General features: G+C 44.3%; 1 protein-coding gene across 2 annotated transcripts; it reads right to left on the bottom strand.

Annotated features, from left to right (window-relative positions):
• Positions 1-776: 776 nt before the first annotated feature.
• Positions 777-13,860, bottom strand: etv5a (ETS variant transcription factor 5a). 2 transcript variants are annotated; one of them, XM_069663363.1, is made up of 13 exons: positions 13,735-13,860; positions 11,116-11,257; positions 10,889-10,982; positions 10,725-10,772; positions 10,089-10,139; positions 7,812-7,935; positions 7,396-7,704; positions 6,894-7,222; positions 4,971-5,033; positions 4,513-4,581; positions 3,925-4,094; positions 3,713-3,820; positions 777-2,683 (listed from the first exon to the last, which is right to left on the bottom strand). In XM_069663363.1, the coding sequence occupies exons 2-13, from the start codon at positions 11,161-11,163 to the stop codon at positions 2,453-2,455; spliced, it is 1,644 nt and encodes a 547-aa protein (XP_069519464.1). In that variant the 5' UTR covers positions 11,164-11,257; positions 13,735-13,860; the 3' UTR covers positions 777-2,452. The 2 variants fall into 2 exon arrangements, with proteins under 2 accessions (XP_069519464.1, XP_069519465.1); XM_069663364.1 differs by having other exon boundaries at positions 3,719-3,820.
• Positions 13,861-17,439: the final 3,579 nt, after the last annotated feature.

Raw genomic sequence — 17,439 nt, 5'->3', positions numbered from 1 at the left:
TCTGGCTCATGGTGGATGTTTTAACTTTTGAATTTTTAGAGCTGCTTTTTCTGTTGCTCATCGTAATCTTAAGTGTAGCTGCACCATGATGACATGATTCCTTTATGTCCTCATTTCAAAAGGATGGTATTTGTATTCATTAAATAAAAGCACTTTTCCCAAAACATTGAGATCATCTTTTCTTAGACATCTAGACAGAAGTCCTCTGTGCTTGTTTGTAGTGTGCTTGTTGTGCTCAAATTATTATAGTTCTTTAACACGTAGCAACATTTCAAGACAATGCTGTTGAGCAGTTCACTAAAACGAACACATCTTGTGTTCTTTGATCATTTTAGTTAAGGCTCTATTTTTCTAATTTTATGGATTTTTTTTCTTGTTCGAGAACTTTTGTCGTGTAGATTTTTTACTCGTGTGTCTTAAACTTACTCTGAACTTGCAATAAATTCCCAGCAACAAGTTTTAATCTCTTATATAACCAAAAAAAAATCCTTGAATTAAGATGTTTCACGTTGCTTAGGTTTTGTTTTTGCAGCCATTGGTGTCGTTTCTTGTTCCCAACTAACCAGATGTTGCACAAACACAAGGGCCCGGGGTGAAGAGAGAGTAATCATTTACCCAGCAGTACAGAAAGAGTCAGAAGCATGTGACTTAAGATATCAGCCAGGTCAAGCAGAGTGACTGCCAGACCACAGCAGCCAGTCAGCTGACTGACCGACTGCACGCAGGAGGGGGTGAGAGGGAGAAGGAATGATGAAACACACCAGGACTGCAGGCAGTGAAGCATAAAGGACCGTTTATTGTACCCAGTACAGATTATCATAAACTCAGCAGTGTAAGAAACACATTGTGAGGGGAGGGGAGGGGGGGGCTGAAGCCTATACAAGTACAGACTACCCCCGTGCCTGGGCTGGATCCCATGATAACATGTGTGGCCTTTGCTGGAACTCTTTCACACACACATGCGCACACACACACACATTTTACAGGCAAGATAATAACATCTTCTCATCCAACCCAAACACAGAGGCCTCTTAAAGAAACAGTCTGCAGTAGGAGCATCGTAAGGATCGGTTTTTAAAAAGGTACATGTCTATTAGAGCCAGAACTATACAGCTTATACATCAAAACAAATGCAGCCTTATAGCAAAAATATATACTTTTATATACGTTTTGTCTTTGCCCCGGTTCAGAAACATACATAAAGAACACAAAAAATAAAACTGCAGAGAATATCACAAATATCTTCTTTGTCCAAAGACAGTAAAGCGATATGTTAGTGGACACTTACACCATGCAAAGAGAAGCAGAAGTCTCCGGTTGACAACTTGTGATTGGCAGAGAAGGTGTCCAAAAGAGAAGGTCGTCAAAATGTCACCCTTCTGGTTGTTTTTGCATGCAAAGTCCTGATGCTCCTGCCATACTGGGGCATCAGAGGAACTAGTACACTGCTGAGGAAACATGAAGCACCCAGACAGGAATACAAAAGAGGGAGCAAAGTGAACTTTTATCATACATAATCTTAGGCTTCAATGGGAAAATATGTACTCATGTATCCCTTTTGAAAACAGAGGAGATGGAGTGCTAATCATCTCAATAAAAAAGGACCCAGCAGTGATAAACAGACATGATACAGAGGAGTGTACTGTATAGACTCTTACCGCGGGGGTGCAGTCTCTAAAGGGAAGCAGATACAATCTCTTACACGGGGCGGTACGATTAAAAGAACGTAACATTTACACGAGAGAGAGCAGCCCGACCGACTAGCCTGAAAATACAGCAACGCCCCAGAAACCTGAGAGTTCTGGGTCTCAACGAAAGTGTACGAACAGCTGGCATATTAAAAAGAAAATGTAGTTCTATCTACAGAAAACAAACTGATCTGTGGGTTCAGAATATGCTTTTTTTTTTCTCATCCGTTTTTGCAAATTAAAGCCCTTTAACGGATCTTGTAGTTCGGATGTGGTGACATGACAATGTGGGGACGGGGGACCCTTAAAGGCAACGATAGAATTTAGATTTTTAACAATTTTACTCCGTTTTGTTTTTAAGAAAAGCAGATTGTCACAAAATCAGAAATGTAACATCTCTTGCTGTCAGTTCTTTTAAAGTTGGCGGCGCGTGGCCTCGCTTCGTTTGGTCTCCGTAGGAAAAGCAGCCCCCGTCCTGACGGTGGGGCAGAGCTACCGAGTCCAGTCCATCCTCGCTGGTTTCTCTGCCTTTCGCTCTCTGTCGCAGGTTTTTTCCCCCTCGTTCGTCATCAGCTCGGGAGCTTGCAGAGTTTTCTGAAGGTTTTCCAGGGAGCAGGAGAGGGAACCATGAAGGAGCAAAGAGTGCGAGGTCTTTCCTTCCACGCAGCTCAGCAGGTCCAGCTCTGGATTTTTTTTAAAGAGTGGGCGTCGAGAGACTTTGGGAGTGTTTTTGCATGTAAATATGTGTCGCGGGCCAGGGCTTGTTAGTAGCTGTAGCCGTCAGGGAAGGGCAGGCCTGCCACGCACTGCTCCGCGGCGTCCAGCAGGTAGGGGGCAGCGTCGTCGTAGTGGGTGAGGGGCACGGTGTCGTCGTCCAGGCCAGGCAGGCTGTCTGGATCCACCTTCAGGTTGGGCCTCTGGTTGTCGGGGAAGGCCATGGAGAAGAGAGCCTCGGGGTCGCACACAAACTTGTACACGTACCTCTCACCAGCCACCTGAGGAACAAAGAAAATATACATTAAACTCAGATATCAAACCTTCCATTCAACACTTCTCGTGCATTCCTAACATCATATCGTTTTTAAGACTCTTGACCCTGATTGATCGACACATACTTTATAGGTACAAAAGGTTTTCGGTAGATTTATTTTGCCAGCAGCTGCAAAACGGTCTGTAAAGTTCTTGTTGTTTCCACCGACAGGCTCCGATTGTTATTCTAAGTGTGTGACAACATTACAGAAAGGATCCCTGCAGAGATAGACCTTTGTGGTAAATCATAATGTGCATTTTTAAAGCCGGAAACATACGTTACATCACTCTCTTTAAGGCCACCAGACTCCATTGACAAAAAGGGTTATTTTACTTCTTGAAAAACCAAAGAGCTTCTTCTCTACTGCTGACTTGATTTGTTTTTTTTGTTATTGTGTGTTGCGCTGGATCTAAACCAACAATTTAAAACCAAAAAGTCACACAATACTACAAACAAACCACCCAATGAAGGCAGCTGTAGACCAGCAACTCTTGTGTTCTGCCAGGTAGAATTATTGCTTTTGTCAATGGAGTCTGGTGGCTTTGAAAAGAACAATTTCAAGGCTGTTTCTGGTTAAGAAAAACATCCTACCCTTCAACAAAAACGTCTCTCTCTATGGAGATCCTTTCTGTGATGTTGTCAGACACTCACAATAACATTCTGAGTCTGTCAGCAGCAAAAACAAGAACTTTTAGAGACATATAATCTGGTCTGTTTCCCTGCAGGGGTCGGAAGGTTTTACCCTTTAGCCCTGTGTAAATTATCTTACTGTGATCAAAGGGATCAAACACAAAACCAAAATGTTTAGTAGGAGAAGAAATGTCCTGCAGGCTGCTATTCACTCCTACTGTTTTGCCCCTGGCTGTGTTATCATCAGAGCAGCCCCGCATGGCTGTAATCAAACACCCCTATCTCGACTATTTCAGCCTCTGTGCAGCACTGAGGTTTCAGAGGGACGAGGGAGGAGGGAGAGAAAACAAAAGAGTGAACGTGCCTTTACCTTCTGCATGATGCCCTTCTCGTAGTAGTAGCGCAGCGAGCGGCTCAGCTTGTCGTAGTTCATGGCCGGTCTGTTCTTCTGGATGCCCCAGCGACGAGCAACCTGAAGATTAAGCACGAAGAATTTAAGCTTCATGTAGTTTGTAAGAGCGACATGATTACAAACTTGCTCTAAAATATACATCGCTTTTTACATTAGATACTGACCTCTTCGGGCTCGATGAGCTTGAACTCCATGCCGCGGCCGGTCCAGGCTATGAAGTGACCGTTAGCCGGGTCGTCCAGCAAAGTGACGAGGAACTGCCAGAGCTGCAGGGAGCCGCGGCGCTGGTAGGGAGGGCCGTCACGGTACACAGAGGGCTCCTGTTTTACTTTGCCTGTGAGTCGAAGCAGAGGGCAAAGTTGTTGTTATATAATTTGGTTTTATGTCGTCATTTTCTGTGTTTATTTTGTGGCCCTACGCCGTTTTATTCTGCCTCTTCCTGCACTATATATTATTTTGTGTATTTTAAAATCAAAAAATGCGAAAATCAAAAAATGCAAGAGCAGGAGGAGAGTTTAGAGAAGTAAAAAGAGGCAGAAGGGAGAGAGAGAGAAGAGAAAGAAAAGTGTCAGTCAGCTCGGCCACAGTGTGGTGAGACATTCCTGCCAGATGGTGACTGTGAAGTGGACTAGCTGTTTATTATGCACCACCAGTAAGACTCTGAAACTGCCCACAGTAGCACTCTTTTTGAGCCTACAATATCCAGCTCTACGGGTTTATACTGAAGGTTTAAATTCTTTGCTCAGTCTCACCTTCTAATCTCTCAGGGACCACACAGGTGTCGTCAAAGTACAGCTGATGATCTCTGTCGAAGGAGAAACCTGCGAAGGAAACACAAAATAAAAGCAACATTAATCGGACGGAGTTGAGATGCAGACAGAGCGTGGGAACTTGGCTTTTCTTCTGACATAAAGGCCAGTTTCACCCAGAGATCCAAACTGCATGCAAAGCAATATAGCTGGGCAGCCTCCCAAGAGTGGAAGGCTTGTATTGTGCTGAGCTGCTGCCAGCTGCAGCCACACAGCGTCCATTGATAGATTCACTTCCCCTTGAGCTGTCACTTTAATGCTGCTGACCGCTATTCTTCCACCCAGCTATCACCGAGCTTTCAGCGGCTCGATAAGGTTCAGGGTCACGCAGGAACGGACTCCTCTAATGCAATAATTCAAACACCAGAGACATAAAAAGCAAGACAATAATCTGAACTTACTTTCATGGTTATTTTGGTAGAAGCTCCCCGCTCTCCCGAACGATGACTGACAGTTAGGCACTTCTGTAAACAAAGAAGAAGGGGGTGTAAATTTAGACCAGAGACACCCTCGCTGTCATATCAAATGTGTAATACATCAAATCCACCTCGCAGCTGACAGATATATTTGGATCACTGCCACTGTGTGCAAAGATACACCGCTTTGAAACTAAGCCGCAGTGTGTACAGCTTCTGTCTATAGAGGAGGCTAGAGCCCGATTGATTTGGGATATTTGAGACCTTTATTTTAGCATCGCCAGCAGCGTCTTCTTTATATGTTCTTTGAAAAACATTTTACATGTCGGTGCGTATCGGAAAACGTCCCCTGCAATTCAGATATATCTGAGAAAGGTTAATATGTGCTGAAAGTGTCGGGAGACAGATCAGTTCTCGAGGTGACAGTCCATTAAGACCAAGCTGCACACGTGCTAAGTCACACTTATAAATATACAGTACGGACGTAAAAGGTCATAATGCATGGTGGCCTGTTTTCCAGCCAACCAAACGCCCGTGTTCAGCCGCAGCTAAAACAGCTGGGCTGAAAAATGCCCGATCCAAAACGCCCACACAGCCAGGAGAGGACTAAAGCCCAGATCAGAGAGCAGCACACAACATCCCTCGCATGTCCACCCAGCTTGTAAATAAGATTAGCACCATGGCTGCTGTTTTAAATCTCAATGACAATCAAGTTACGCCAGTCCTCCCCCTGAGGGTCAGGGCCTGTCTTCCGTTCGCAGTGTCTCTGCAGTGCACCCCCGCATATTATTCTGTTTCCTGTCTGCTGATAAGACAAACAGAGATCGATCTCCAGCAAGTGTTTTAAGACTCAGAGAGGGTCTGCAGGAAGTTTTCAAATCTGAGCATGCAGGAAGAGTTTTTAACGTATGCCAAACGCTGATAAAGCGCTGATTTAATTGTGGTTTTATTTCCACATAACTGGTTGCATCAGCGTCTGTAGACCACCCACGCTGCAGTAACAACATGTTCCATGTTGGAATGCCGAACATGCACTTCTTCCATCCATCTAGAGATGCTAGGCCTCTGTGACGTGCGTATTTAAAGGCCATAAGAAGCTAAGAGGATTTATCATTACATCACTGCCCGGCCTGCCGGTCACCAACCAGCAGGCAGAAAGGGAATGAGAGTGTACGAGAGCGACTGAGCGAGAAAAGATGAAAAAGAGTCGTGGAGTTTCAGGGAAAAGGGATGTAAATGCATCAGAGCGAGGGGACAACAGCTGGGCGTGTGGGCGTTGGGATCAAACAATGCCCCGACAGTCGCTCGGCCTTGTTTGCTTTGTACCACGTGAATAAACAATCGCTTCCAGGGCTGCTTGGCGAGGCTTTTTGGAGAGGACCGGCACCATTTGGCCCCTTTTGTGCTCTGTAAGACTTTCCAGGCGTCTTATAATCAATCGCTGTGGCGCAGGTCACTAAGTCCTCTGCAGGCATTGGCCTAGATCTATTCCAGGTAGGCTCAGTGAAGAGGCTCTCTGCACCTGGCTGGATGAGTGACCCATTTACTTTTCGCCCTTGGAGGCTTAGGCTGAGCTAAAAGACCCACTTTTACTTTACTGGTGTGACTCTGGAGGAATGATGCAGATTAAGGCTTGGAAAGTGTGTGTGTGAAATGAGCACCTGTGCGACCGAGCCTCTGATGCATGCTAGAACTCACAGGCATGTGTTAGTGCCCAGAGCAAACATGGCCGGGCACATTCCTCACCTTCAGCCCGCTCTACAAACCTAGACAATGACTTTCCCACTGCTAGCAATGGACTTGCCAGTGTAGCAGGAAGCTCCACTCACTATATTCACAAGGCGGCCATTTTCCCCACAAGTAACACATTATAATGTCTTAATGTCTTCTGTGACCTCTGCTACTCACCAGAATCAAAGCAGAAGTCACGAGGCTCCTGCTTGATGGCCATGGGGTGGAAAGCAGCCTGGCGTGGAGGCCCCGGCGGTGGCACTGGGGGGCCCATGGTGGGGACGCCCTGCTCCGTGTATCGCGGGTCGATGAGCTCTTGCTTGAACCCTTGGGGAGGAGGCACGGCTACCAAGGGCTCTGACATCTGCCGGTGGTAGGGTGGCCGGCTGTCTCGTGGCAGACTGTTGTTGTTGCTGCTGCTGGGAGGCTGGGGCAGGAAGTGGGGGCGTCCTTGGCTGTCTGATGGGGGGAAAGGTAGGCATGGCTCTGACATCTGCCTCTGGAACCTGAAGATGGAGGGAAAGAAGACAGACAATCAGACTAAGGCTGCAAACCGATTGATGCTACCAGTTGGCCCCAACCACTTTTATTCTTCAGGGACGCTACTCAAAAACTAGTGGCAGGGCCAAAGAGGAGGGGTAGTGTAAATAAAGCACTGAAGACAGAAGTGAGTCCTCACCTGTGCTCAGGTGTGAAGCTGTTGGCATCCTGGCTGATGGGGGCGCAGGGCACGGCGAAAGGTGGGGTGTGGCTGTGGACTGGGAGGGCCTGCTGGTTGGGAGAGCCTGCGCTGGCTGTGATAGGCTGCTGTACGTGGACTGGACGCGGCCCTGCGGTCTGATTGGCTACATGGGGGTGAGGAGGAGGAGGGGGGGTCTGCTCGCTCAGTGGGTGCGTTACTGCTGTGCTGGTGGGGCCGCAAGGAGAGACTGGTGTTGAGGGGGGAGTTAATGGCTTGAACCCGGGGGTGGGCTTCCTGTCACAGGCACTGAGGAGGAAGAGACAGAATCAGAATCAGAGAGGGATAATCAACACGCCGTCTGCGGCTGCTGTCATGCTCCAGGTGGGCTCTTCATGTGACGGCTCGGTACATACCTGTAGCTGTAAAGGCACTTCTCTCCGTAGGGCATGGGACTCCGGTCCTGGCGGCAGGGAGAAAGCTCTTTGGAGGGAGTCAGCTCGCGTTTGATCTTGGCTGGTGGCGGACCATGAAACATCACTACAGAGGAGACAAACAAGTAAGTGCATTAGATAAACTCCAGATATCTCCTAATTGAAGCCATAAACAGAAGTGCACCAGTTATCTTAACCACATTTGAAATGATGGATAAGTGGAGGCATGGACAGCGTCTCTGTATTCCCTCGACTGACAGAGACACTTAGCAGCAATTTATCATCCGCCCCTAATGACGGCCGACTCTTTTCTCTGAAAACAACCATCAATCCGCCACAGCTAGGTAGCACGATCCGAACTGCACTGTACACACAGAAGCTATCAAACTCCTCGTCTGATTCCCATTAGGGCAGGCCAATACCAATACCCATGAATCAGTGTGGCTGTAATCTAATGGCGATGAATGATTTTCTTCTCCCGTGCTGTAACCATTAGACACTGGCTGCAGTTTCCGGGGCGCCACATAATAGCCGGGCAGAAACTAGATCCCCGGGTGCAGAGGAGCGGGAGCCAAATAAATCACCCGTGGTGCTGATGGACCTGAGCGCAGCTAACAATGGGCACGTGAGCTCCCGTGTGTGCGCTGTGGAACCTAATGGCTCCACGGATACTCCTCACACAGGGGAAAGTAAATAATGGAGAGATAAGGCGTCTTTGGACGGCTGGCGAGGGGCAGCGTTAACGAGCCAGTGCCCTACATGCAAACTCCTCTCCTGCACGGGGCCGCGCGCTGGCGAGAATCTGGTGATATAAAACCACAATAAGGAAGCAGTTATATTGCTATCTTTTTTCCCAGCATCATCCGCCTGCACTTTGCACGAATCCCTGATATAATACAGAAAGACTTGGATATTTAAGAATAATTGTCTGCCAACGTCTTGTCAGTCAAATGCTTCTCTTGTTCTCTTGACACTTAAAAAAGCAAAACTATGGTGGGAGCGGTGGACAAGTATGACTACAGCGGGACGTTTACAGAGCAGTTCCCTGTAACATCCAGTATAGCTGCACAATCTCAGTTAAAACATCATTTAGGTCCAGTAAAGTGAGAGCGCTCCGACACTACCCAGCCAAATTATACACAGTTCGGTCCTGGGTCAGTAAACGGCTGTTCACCCCATGTGATGTCCTACTGACTGAAGCTCAAATCGGAAAATCTGCCGGTGAATGGGCAACTTGTGAGAGCGAGAACGGCCTGCAGCTTTGCAACAGATACAACCTCCACACTCTGTTTCTCACACACACACACACACACACACACACAGAGCAGCGACAAGGTCATGCACTGCGCCCCAACCGCATGAACAGTGCGCTGACTATGTACAGTATAACACAGGACATGCTCACAACCTTGAAGGGGCCCTCAGTTAAAATGCATACATGTCAATGCATCAGCCCCAATAATACGTTGCAGCCCTGCAGACTCAGTGGTCAGTTTGCAGCTTTCTGAGCCGCAGAAGCCAAGATTTATAGAGGCAGCGCTGACAAAGACAGGCAGCCACCACACCCTGTCTCCACCTCCTACGCATCAGACCAAAACATAAACTCAGAAAGACAGAGGGGAGGAGGAGAGGGGAGGAGGGGGGAGATCATAAAATGCTCCATTGGGCATAATTCAAATATATCCCTGGGCTGCAGGCTGAAAAGCAGTGTGCAGAGACAGAGACAAACAGGCGGCTATGTGGAGGAGTTTCTGGGGGGGGGGGGCGGGGGTGTGGACAGTTTTGGGGATGTGAGTTCTGTCGAACAGGCAGCTCTGAAGCCGCCCCATCCGCTGGAATCTAGCCCACTTCGGCAGCAGGGCCCGAGTGCGGGAAAGTGTGAAATCAGATTAGAGGCTTGGCTCATGTGATGCCCCATGCCAATCGGCTGATTAAACTCAAAATGGAGGGGAGGGAGGAAACGGGAGGGAGGGTTGGTTTCCCAGAGCTGTGTTTTTGAGGAGGAAGGATGGTGTTTGTCCGCGGAAGGATGGAGAAATTTCAATAAGAGACGGGCGAGCTGGACGTCGTGGTCAGGGACGGTAACTCAGAAAGAACAACAGCAGAAAAGACGCCCACGCACATATTGTGGTGACGTTTTGTGATGCAGAGCTGCAGCTGTATGATCGGGCTAACACATGGAAACCCTGAGAAAAGGCGAATATAGGATCTGTTCAGGGACACAAAGATTGACAAATCAGATTAAAATCAGGTACTCACAGCTGTCCGACTGGAAATCTGGGACAAACTGTTCGTCATCAGGCACCTGGGCTGTAAAGACACAAGAGAAAGAACAATTAAACAACCTTTTCACCTCTCTGCAGCTTTTATTTACGACTTTAGGTCCAAAGCAGGGAAATAAAAACAAGGAAAAGATGCAGCTGCAAAAACAAAACCAAAAAAAAGGGGCTTGGTCAGCTGCTTTTCATGCACAGGACTTTGCACTTCTTGCACGACTTGCAAAACAAAATAGCACTATTTCACATTCTCATCAAGTTAATATGTAATCTAAAAAGTTTGAGTTGTTCACTACTTGGAAACAAAAAGTAGATGTTCTCTCCTGCATTAAAAAAGCTCTTTGGCGGCTGGTTGTAGCAGAACTACACTTCCAAAAGGAACAGATATTATATAATAGTTTTATTACCAAAATAAAACGGCCAGAAATAAAACATGGTGCCCGGTCGTTCCATGTTAAATACAGGTAGGTATTAGGTATAAGTTTGTATTAATTACACGTCAACGTTTTTTAATCACACTAAATAACAATAATTATTCAGTGGAACAAAAATATTCCACTCAACCTAAATAAAAAGACGGACGGAGACCGAAAACATGAAAATATCTCCATGAACTCACCTTCTGCGATCCAGATCTCTTGCAGCTGACTGAGGTCTTGGAAAAGTTCTGCAAATAAAGAAGAGAAGGACACTGAGCGACCGGTGTAACTGTATATATCTAATGGCACCGTAATCAGAGTTATTGGCACACGTTTGCATCGTCATTCACATCGACAGCGTTACCTTCTGTGTCCTGTGCGAGCTCGGTGTCCACAAACTTCCTCTTCCTGTCGTTCAGAGGCCTGTTGTGAGATAGTTCCTCCACGTGAGACTTGTGCTGTTAGGAAGGAGAAGAAGAAGAAAATGTCAGACATTACCAGAAGACGTCACTCAGACGCTATATTAAGAGGTCCATCCATAATGTGAGGCCATGACGATGTGATGTGTGAAGCTGGCATGTGTCCACTTACACTGGGTGGAACCATAAATGGGACTTGCTGGTCATAGAATCCGTCCATGTTATCTGGGTGATTGGGGGGCTCCAATATTTAAAAGGGGGGAGGGGGAGGTGTTCGCTTTAAAGCGACAGCGCCTGGGTCACTTTGTGGGTCACTGGAAAACAAAAGATTGGGAGAGAGAGAACATGCCGTCACAATATGGAATATTTTCACAAGAGATGCATCAATTTTTCATAACTTGACCAAAAGACGTTAAACACCAACTCATTTGATGAATAAATCCCAATATTTGCTCTTTCTGGCTACTAAAATGTAGGATTTTATTTATGACAGGAAATTAAACATATTTTGGTCTCTGGACTGTTCGTTGGACAAAATAAGCAATTTAAGGACGTTATTTTAGGTTCTTGGAAATCGTGATGAGCTTTTCATACATTTTTTGGCACTTTTAGACCAAAAGATTCAACGATTAACATCCCAATTTGCAATAAAAATCTGGTTTTATATATATTATTATTTTTGGTTTAACGTCTTTTATAATTTGAAGGCCATACAGTGCTGTGTTTCTGGTCTTTGCATCATATTCTGCTGCTGCAACAACTCCATATTCTTCCTCCAGCTCTTTATTTAACCAACAAACAGCCCTTTGAGCTGCGCCATGCAGAGGGAGAGGAAAGTAGCACAATGTAAACAACCCGCCGTCATCATGGAACACATGTAATACAGTTATATAAGCCACGCTCACTGGCCATCTGCAGGCACTAGTTTCCACTATAATCAGCTTGGAGATCTTGAGTAAAAGACTTAGAAATGTGACACTTCGGAGTCTGCCTGAAGTCTGTGACGTGCACGACTCAAAGCTGCCCAAACGGGATCGAAAAAGGGCCGATGAGAGATCTGATTAGTGTCTTATAGAGTTGGCAGAACCTGGACTCCTTACTCAACACTCTAGGAGCAAGAAAAGTTCACTTTGAACAACAATGAAACACATGATAAGGCACTAAAGCTGCCCTCTATTCTCACATCTCCCTGTGATATGACTCACTCCTCTATGTGCTGTGAGCGGATGACGAATACAGGATAGCTGCTGGGCAGTAATTACAGGCGCACAGCACAGATAGCAATTACAACACTGGAACTCATTGTACATGCGCTCATGTGGAAAATAAAGTGTTAAAGCAGCACGTCAGCCGAGAGAAGGAAGTTAACAATTTTACTCGGACAAGACTTTTACACACATGGCAGACGGTAGAATATAATGCAAGATGAGAGGCTTTAACTGTGATTACATGGGGTAAAAAGTTACTTTATTGACAAAAAATAAACCCATAATGATTTATAACAGCATTAACTATAAGAATGTGAGAAATTAGCAAAAAAAATACAAATATAAAAAGGGCAACATGGTCCCTAAACGCACCACAAGCTAGAAGGGATGTGTTTGGTTTGATCACGTACAAGTTTTCCTCATGTTGGTAATAAAATTGGGAGCAAAGCATTGTGACGCAAACTACATATTTCGAAAGGAGCATACATAATTTTAATCAAATTTAACATACAAGTATAAAAAATTATACATTTAGCAGTGTTTTACTTTTGCTAGAAAACCATGATAGTTTTTCTTGACATATCACACGTTTTTATTGTCAGTATGACTGGATAATTAAACACAATGAAGATTAAACTCTTGCTTACTTATTTCTTGCAACAAATATGAATCAATCAATAGAAATATGCAATAAGTTTTTTATATTTTTAATTAAGATTTTATACCAAACATACTGTAAATGTATGCCATTCTAGAGATAATAAGACTTAATATATAAGTATATTCATTAATTTCAGAGAAATATTTGCATTATAGGTCAAAACAGGACACATTTAACTGAATAATAAAAGCCAGGAATGAAGAGCCGTTTAAGAGCCGAGCCAAAAGATCTGATCACTGAAAGAACTGAAATTCCCATGACTGAAAGCAAGACAAAAAGTTCACCACATGCTGCAACCAAAGTAAACCCCTAATTTTCACAACAGTTTCACAGCCAATGTGGTTTAAAAAAGTAAACAGTCGAACTTGGATTCTGTGTAACTCCGATTAACTTTTATAACCGCGCTAACATCACAAAATCAGACATTTTTTGCACAAACTTTTGCGTTTCAGCAAAGGGAAGGAGGGTGGGGGGGCGAGGATCACCAGACTCCCCCTGCTGCCTCCCCCCTCTACACTCCACCTCCGCCTCCCCCCGCCCTTCCCCCACCCATCCCTCCCTTGTTTTTCTCAATGAAGTGAAACTCGACCCGTGTGGAAACACAGAGGGAGGGAGAGGGAGAAAAAAAATGGTCCGTCCATTCATAAAAATCACAAACAGTCGCCTCACCGCGCTGATAAGCTAAAGCCAACATCCACGCAGATAAAATCAGGGGTCAAATTCAATACACGCTACGCTCAATCGCGAAATGCGAAGTATTTTACGCAAAAATGGGCCGATTTAAAATGGTTGTCAAAGTAAATATCTTTATATAAGATGGCGTTGCACTCCTTGGTGGTCTAAAACAGCGTTAGAAAAACATCTAGCCAAAACACGGCTTCGTAAAAGCAAAGTTCTCGCTCGAATAAACACTGCAGCTTACCTTGTTCGTGTTTAAATCCGTCCGTTATCTCGAAAGAATGCGGTAGAAATATCCACAAATAAAAAAAACAACGTGTCGATAGTCGTACAGTCGTCTGCGCACGGACAAACTGCTGTTCCTCCGTCGACTAGCAAAACTTGACTGAGCTTTTCGTTAATGGCCCGGTCGGTTTTCCCCTGGGCTCGAGCGGCACGCAGAGACACACGTTGATTGGCTGAACGTCCCTGTCCGTTAAGAGAGCAGCCAATGACGTCTCGGCAGCTTATGAATTATGCATGACGACCGGTTTGGCCAATCAGAGCGTAGCAGTGGACTATTTTTATGAATGGCTGGATTTCATTCACATTTTTTTTCAAGCATCAATGCCAAGATGTGTTTGTTAAAGGGCCAGCTGCAGTGGAAATGTACTAAAGATCGAAACCTACACAGAGGCTGCTGTGGCAACGTCAGTGTCACGCTGTCTTTCCCCTGGACTCTAATGATAGATTATTACTCTGAAAGAACAAATTGGATTTTAACTGTGCTATTGGCTTTGTCACACTGTACCTCTCTGAACAAATCATTAATGTGTGAATTTAAAGTTGATTCTTAACCGCGTAGTAATGGAACAGATTCAGCAGAGTGACGCAAATGACAGAGGATTAATATGGATAAAAAAGAAGAGGATGTATTTTAAGTAAATGATAGAAATTGATGGATTATATAATTTTCACTTTAATACGTCAAACTTGATAATGTTACACAACACCTGTTATAAACATTACTAGCACTGATTAACTGTTTACTTCTGTTTATTTGTTCACAGTTTTTATCAAGATAAATACAAGGATATCTGCTCACAATCTGATAAGTTTTATTGGAGCCTTTGTGCTTCACACGTAGAGGAAACAACGTGAGGATGAGGTTCAGAACATGCCACAACAAGCACTGATAAGATTAGCATGAAATGTTTTATAGACTTTTATTGGTGCGAGAGGATGTAATTAACTTTGTTGATGAGCTGACATTTCATGCAAGGTTATTGCTTTATAATCCTGTTCCTACCGCGTGAATCTCATTTTGAACTTTCCTTATTATTCAACAGGGTTATAACCAAGTATTCTCTTTGATCATTACTCATTCAGACTTCTATGTTTGTATCTAACACACTCAGTAACCTGGACATTAGCTCTGATTTTATAAATAACACTAATCCAAGACCCCACAAATGAAAGCCACAATCCATAAAAGGGAAAAAACAATATCTTTTGTAAATAATTTGCATTTTTCACCTTTTATTTATTAATTTACAGGGCTGGATAGTAACAGTTAGCGAGGTGCTAACGGCCATGTTTTCGAGAACTTTGCAATCAATTCCTTGCAGAGAGGACACTAAACAGCAAAATGTGCACTTTTTAAAATAAACATTTATTTGGTTGGTTGTTGCATTAGTTGTTAGCGTTAGAGGAATGCATTTTAATCAAGACACACAAACAACAACTTACTTGCTGGATTCTTTTTGAGGGATGCATGAAGAACGCAACAAAAGCTGCACTATACCAACATTTACTGATAACAATTTATGCTGATAGTGTAATAGATCTTTGAACGTTCTTTTAAGTCTTACTTACATTGTTAAACTGACTTCATAGTATCTTATTTACTCAAAACACTATGTGAGTAAAAATGGCAACCATGTTTGTAGTTCCAGCGGCTAACATCTGAGCATGATAAACAGTTTTAAAATACCTTTGAGCTCTGATATAAATGCTGTATATCCAACATTACAGTCTAAATGATTTGGGGCGAAAGTCCTGAACCCTCCTGCTCTGCCCAGTAAACATATTTATATCTACTTTTCCAAAAAACCTAAAAGTAACACATTGTTACAACAGCAGAAATGTATCTTTCATGGAAGATTGTTATGAAAAGCTGCCAAGAACATAATCCGTGACTATTTTTGACCTTCTAATGGAAGTTCAAACAGATCTGCTCCAGTGTTCAGCAACTGTTTTCCAATGAAAGCAGCTAGCACTAGCTCCAAAAGTCGCTACAAGTCTCCAAATGAGATCATACGCTTATTTGCATATTGGTGACATCTAACTGAACTACAATATAATATCTGTCACGGGTCTGAAAAAGTCCCTAAATTTGTCGCTAGTCACTTTCTAGAAAAAAAGTTGCCAAGAGGCCCTGAAAAGGCGCTGAATCACGAGAAAGTAGTTATGTTGGCAACACTGATCGCCTCTTAAACTGGAGCATCATTGTGTTTAAAAAATTAAAATATCATAAAAAGGAAAAAAATTCCACTGTTTTAAATTACAAACCTTAAGTCTTTATGGTCAGAGAAAATAAGACTTGAGTTGTGGGTGAGTGTTTGCCCGCGTGGAGCGGCTGTTGAAGCCCAAAGGTTAAAGGTCATGAATAAATAACCTGTGTCATTAACACCTTAGTTTCCAGATCAGGAATCCCTGTTACAAACGCTCCGTCTGCAAACGTCACACGCAGTTTAAAACAAAATCCAGCAGCTGGCATGAAAACTATAATCCCTGTCAAATCCTCGGGCCACGATGCAGAGATTATGAGCCGGCTGCAGAGGCAATAATAGCAGGAAAAGACAAACACACATGTAGTTGTCACAGAGGAGGATACACTGCTATCTTTGTTGGACGTCGCAGAGGTCTAAGGCCAAAGGCAAACAGCTTGTCTTTCACTGTACGGGCTCTGTTTGGAGATGAAGCTCTGCAAAATGTGGAGGTGAGAGGGCTTAAAAACATCCCCTGTCAGATTCAATATGTGTGGAGCGTTAAACAGCAGAGGACAAATATCAGTGAGACTATTCCAGAAGCAACAGCCTGCAGGTCCACTGTATGTGCACCTCTTCACTGCTGCGGATGTGGTGGGTGGTCACTTGGAGGCGTGTGGAGAGCGAGCACATTGTGTTGCTGTTCTTACTCTTTCCTTAAATAAATGTGCCATATGCAAAAGGGTGACACGCTGCTTGTGTATTAACATACCTCTCTCTCTCTCTGAAAGAGTGTGAGAGTGGGCGTTGTGAAGGCAGAGCGAGGTTTAAAGCGCTAATTTCCTGTTCCCTCGAAGACTGCTACTGTAGGTTAGTGTGACACTGACATAACAGCCAGGTCAGCAGTGCTGCATGGGTGTCATGTGGGCTAATCCTGATACCAAGAATCTTTGACTAAGCCACAAAAGACACTACACTTGGAACTGCTGAGGCATGATCCCAAGTGTACGGTCACCTTGTAGGATAAACCATCAACCACAAATGGAGGTTAAAAGTCAATGTTTGAGCTTGGCAACAACACCACAAGGTCCACTAAGTAGATTTGGAGCTTTGAACATATTACATAATTTTCCCTTTATTTGTAGATGCCTATTTTTTGGAGGACATTAAGAACTTGTCGTCCATGTTGGTGTAAAAGAGTACTCAGCTGATTTCACCTTGCAAATCTTCAAAAATTGCCCAACTCATGACGGCAGTCCATCAAAATCAATCAGTCTTTTTTATTCCACACATTCTTTTCCTAGTCAAAACCCGGTGCCTACATTACCCATAATGCAACCTGACCACTGACACTTAAGCTAATTCTGCGTTGAATCTAAGCTTTAGGTACACCATATATTGGTGTGCACCTCCCAAGAAATGTAACTTCACTTTGCAGCAATTTGGACCACAACAACTATGATTGGTTAGCCTGTTAGCAT

The sequence above is a fragment of the Semicossyphus pulcher genome, unplaced genomic scaffold (assembly GCF_022749685.1).
Source record: "Semicossyphus pulcher isolate SPU_LCO1_2020_fin unplaced genomic scaffold, fSemPul1.0.p SCAF_15, whole genome shotgun sequence".
NCBI lineage: Eukaryota > Metazoa > Chordata > Actinopteri > Labriformes > Labridae > Semicossyphus > Semicossyphus pulcher.
This window is presented reverse-complemented; position numbering and strand designations above follow the sequence as displayed.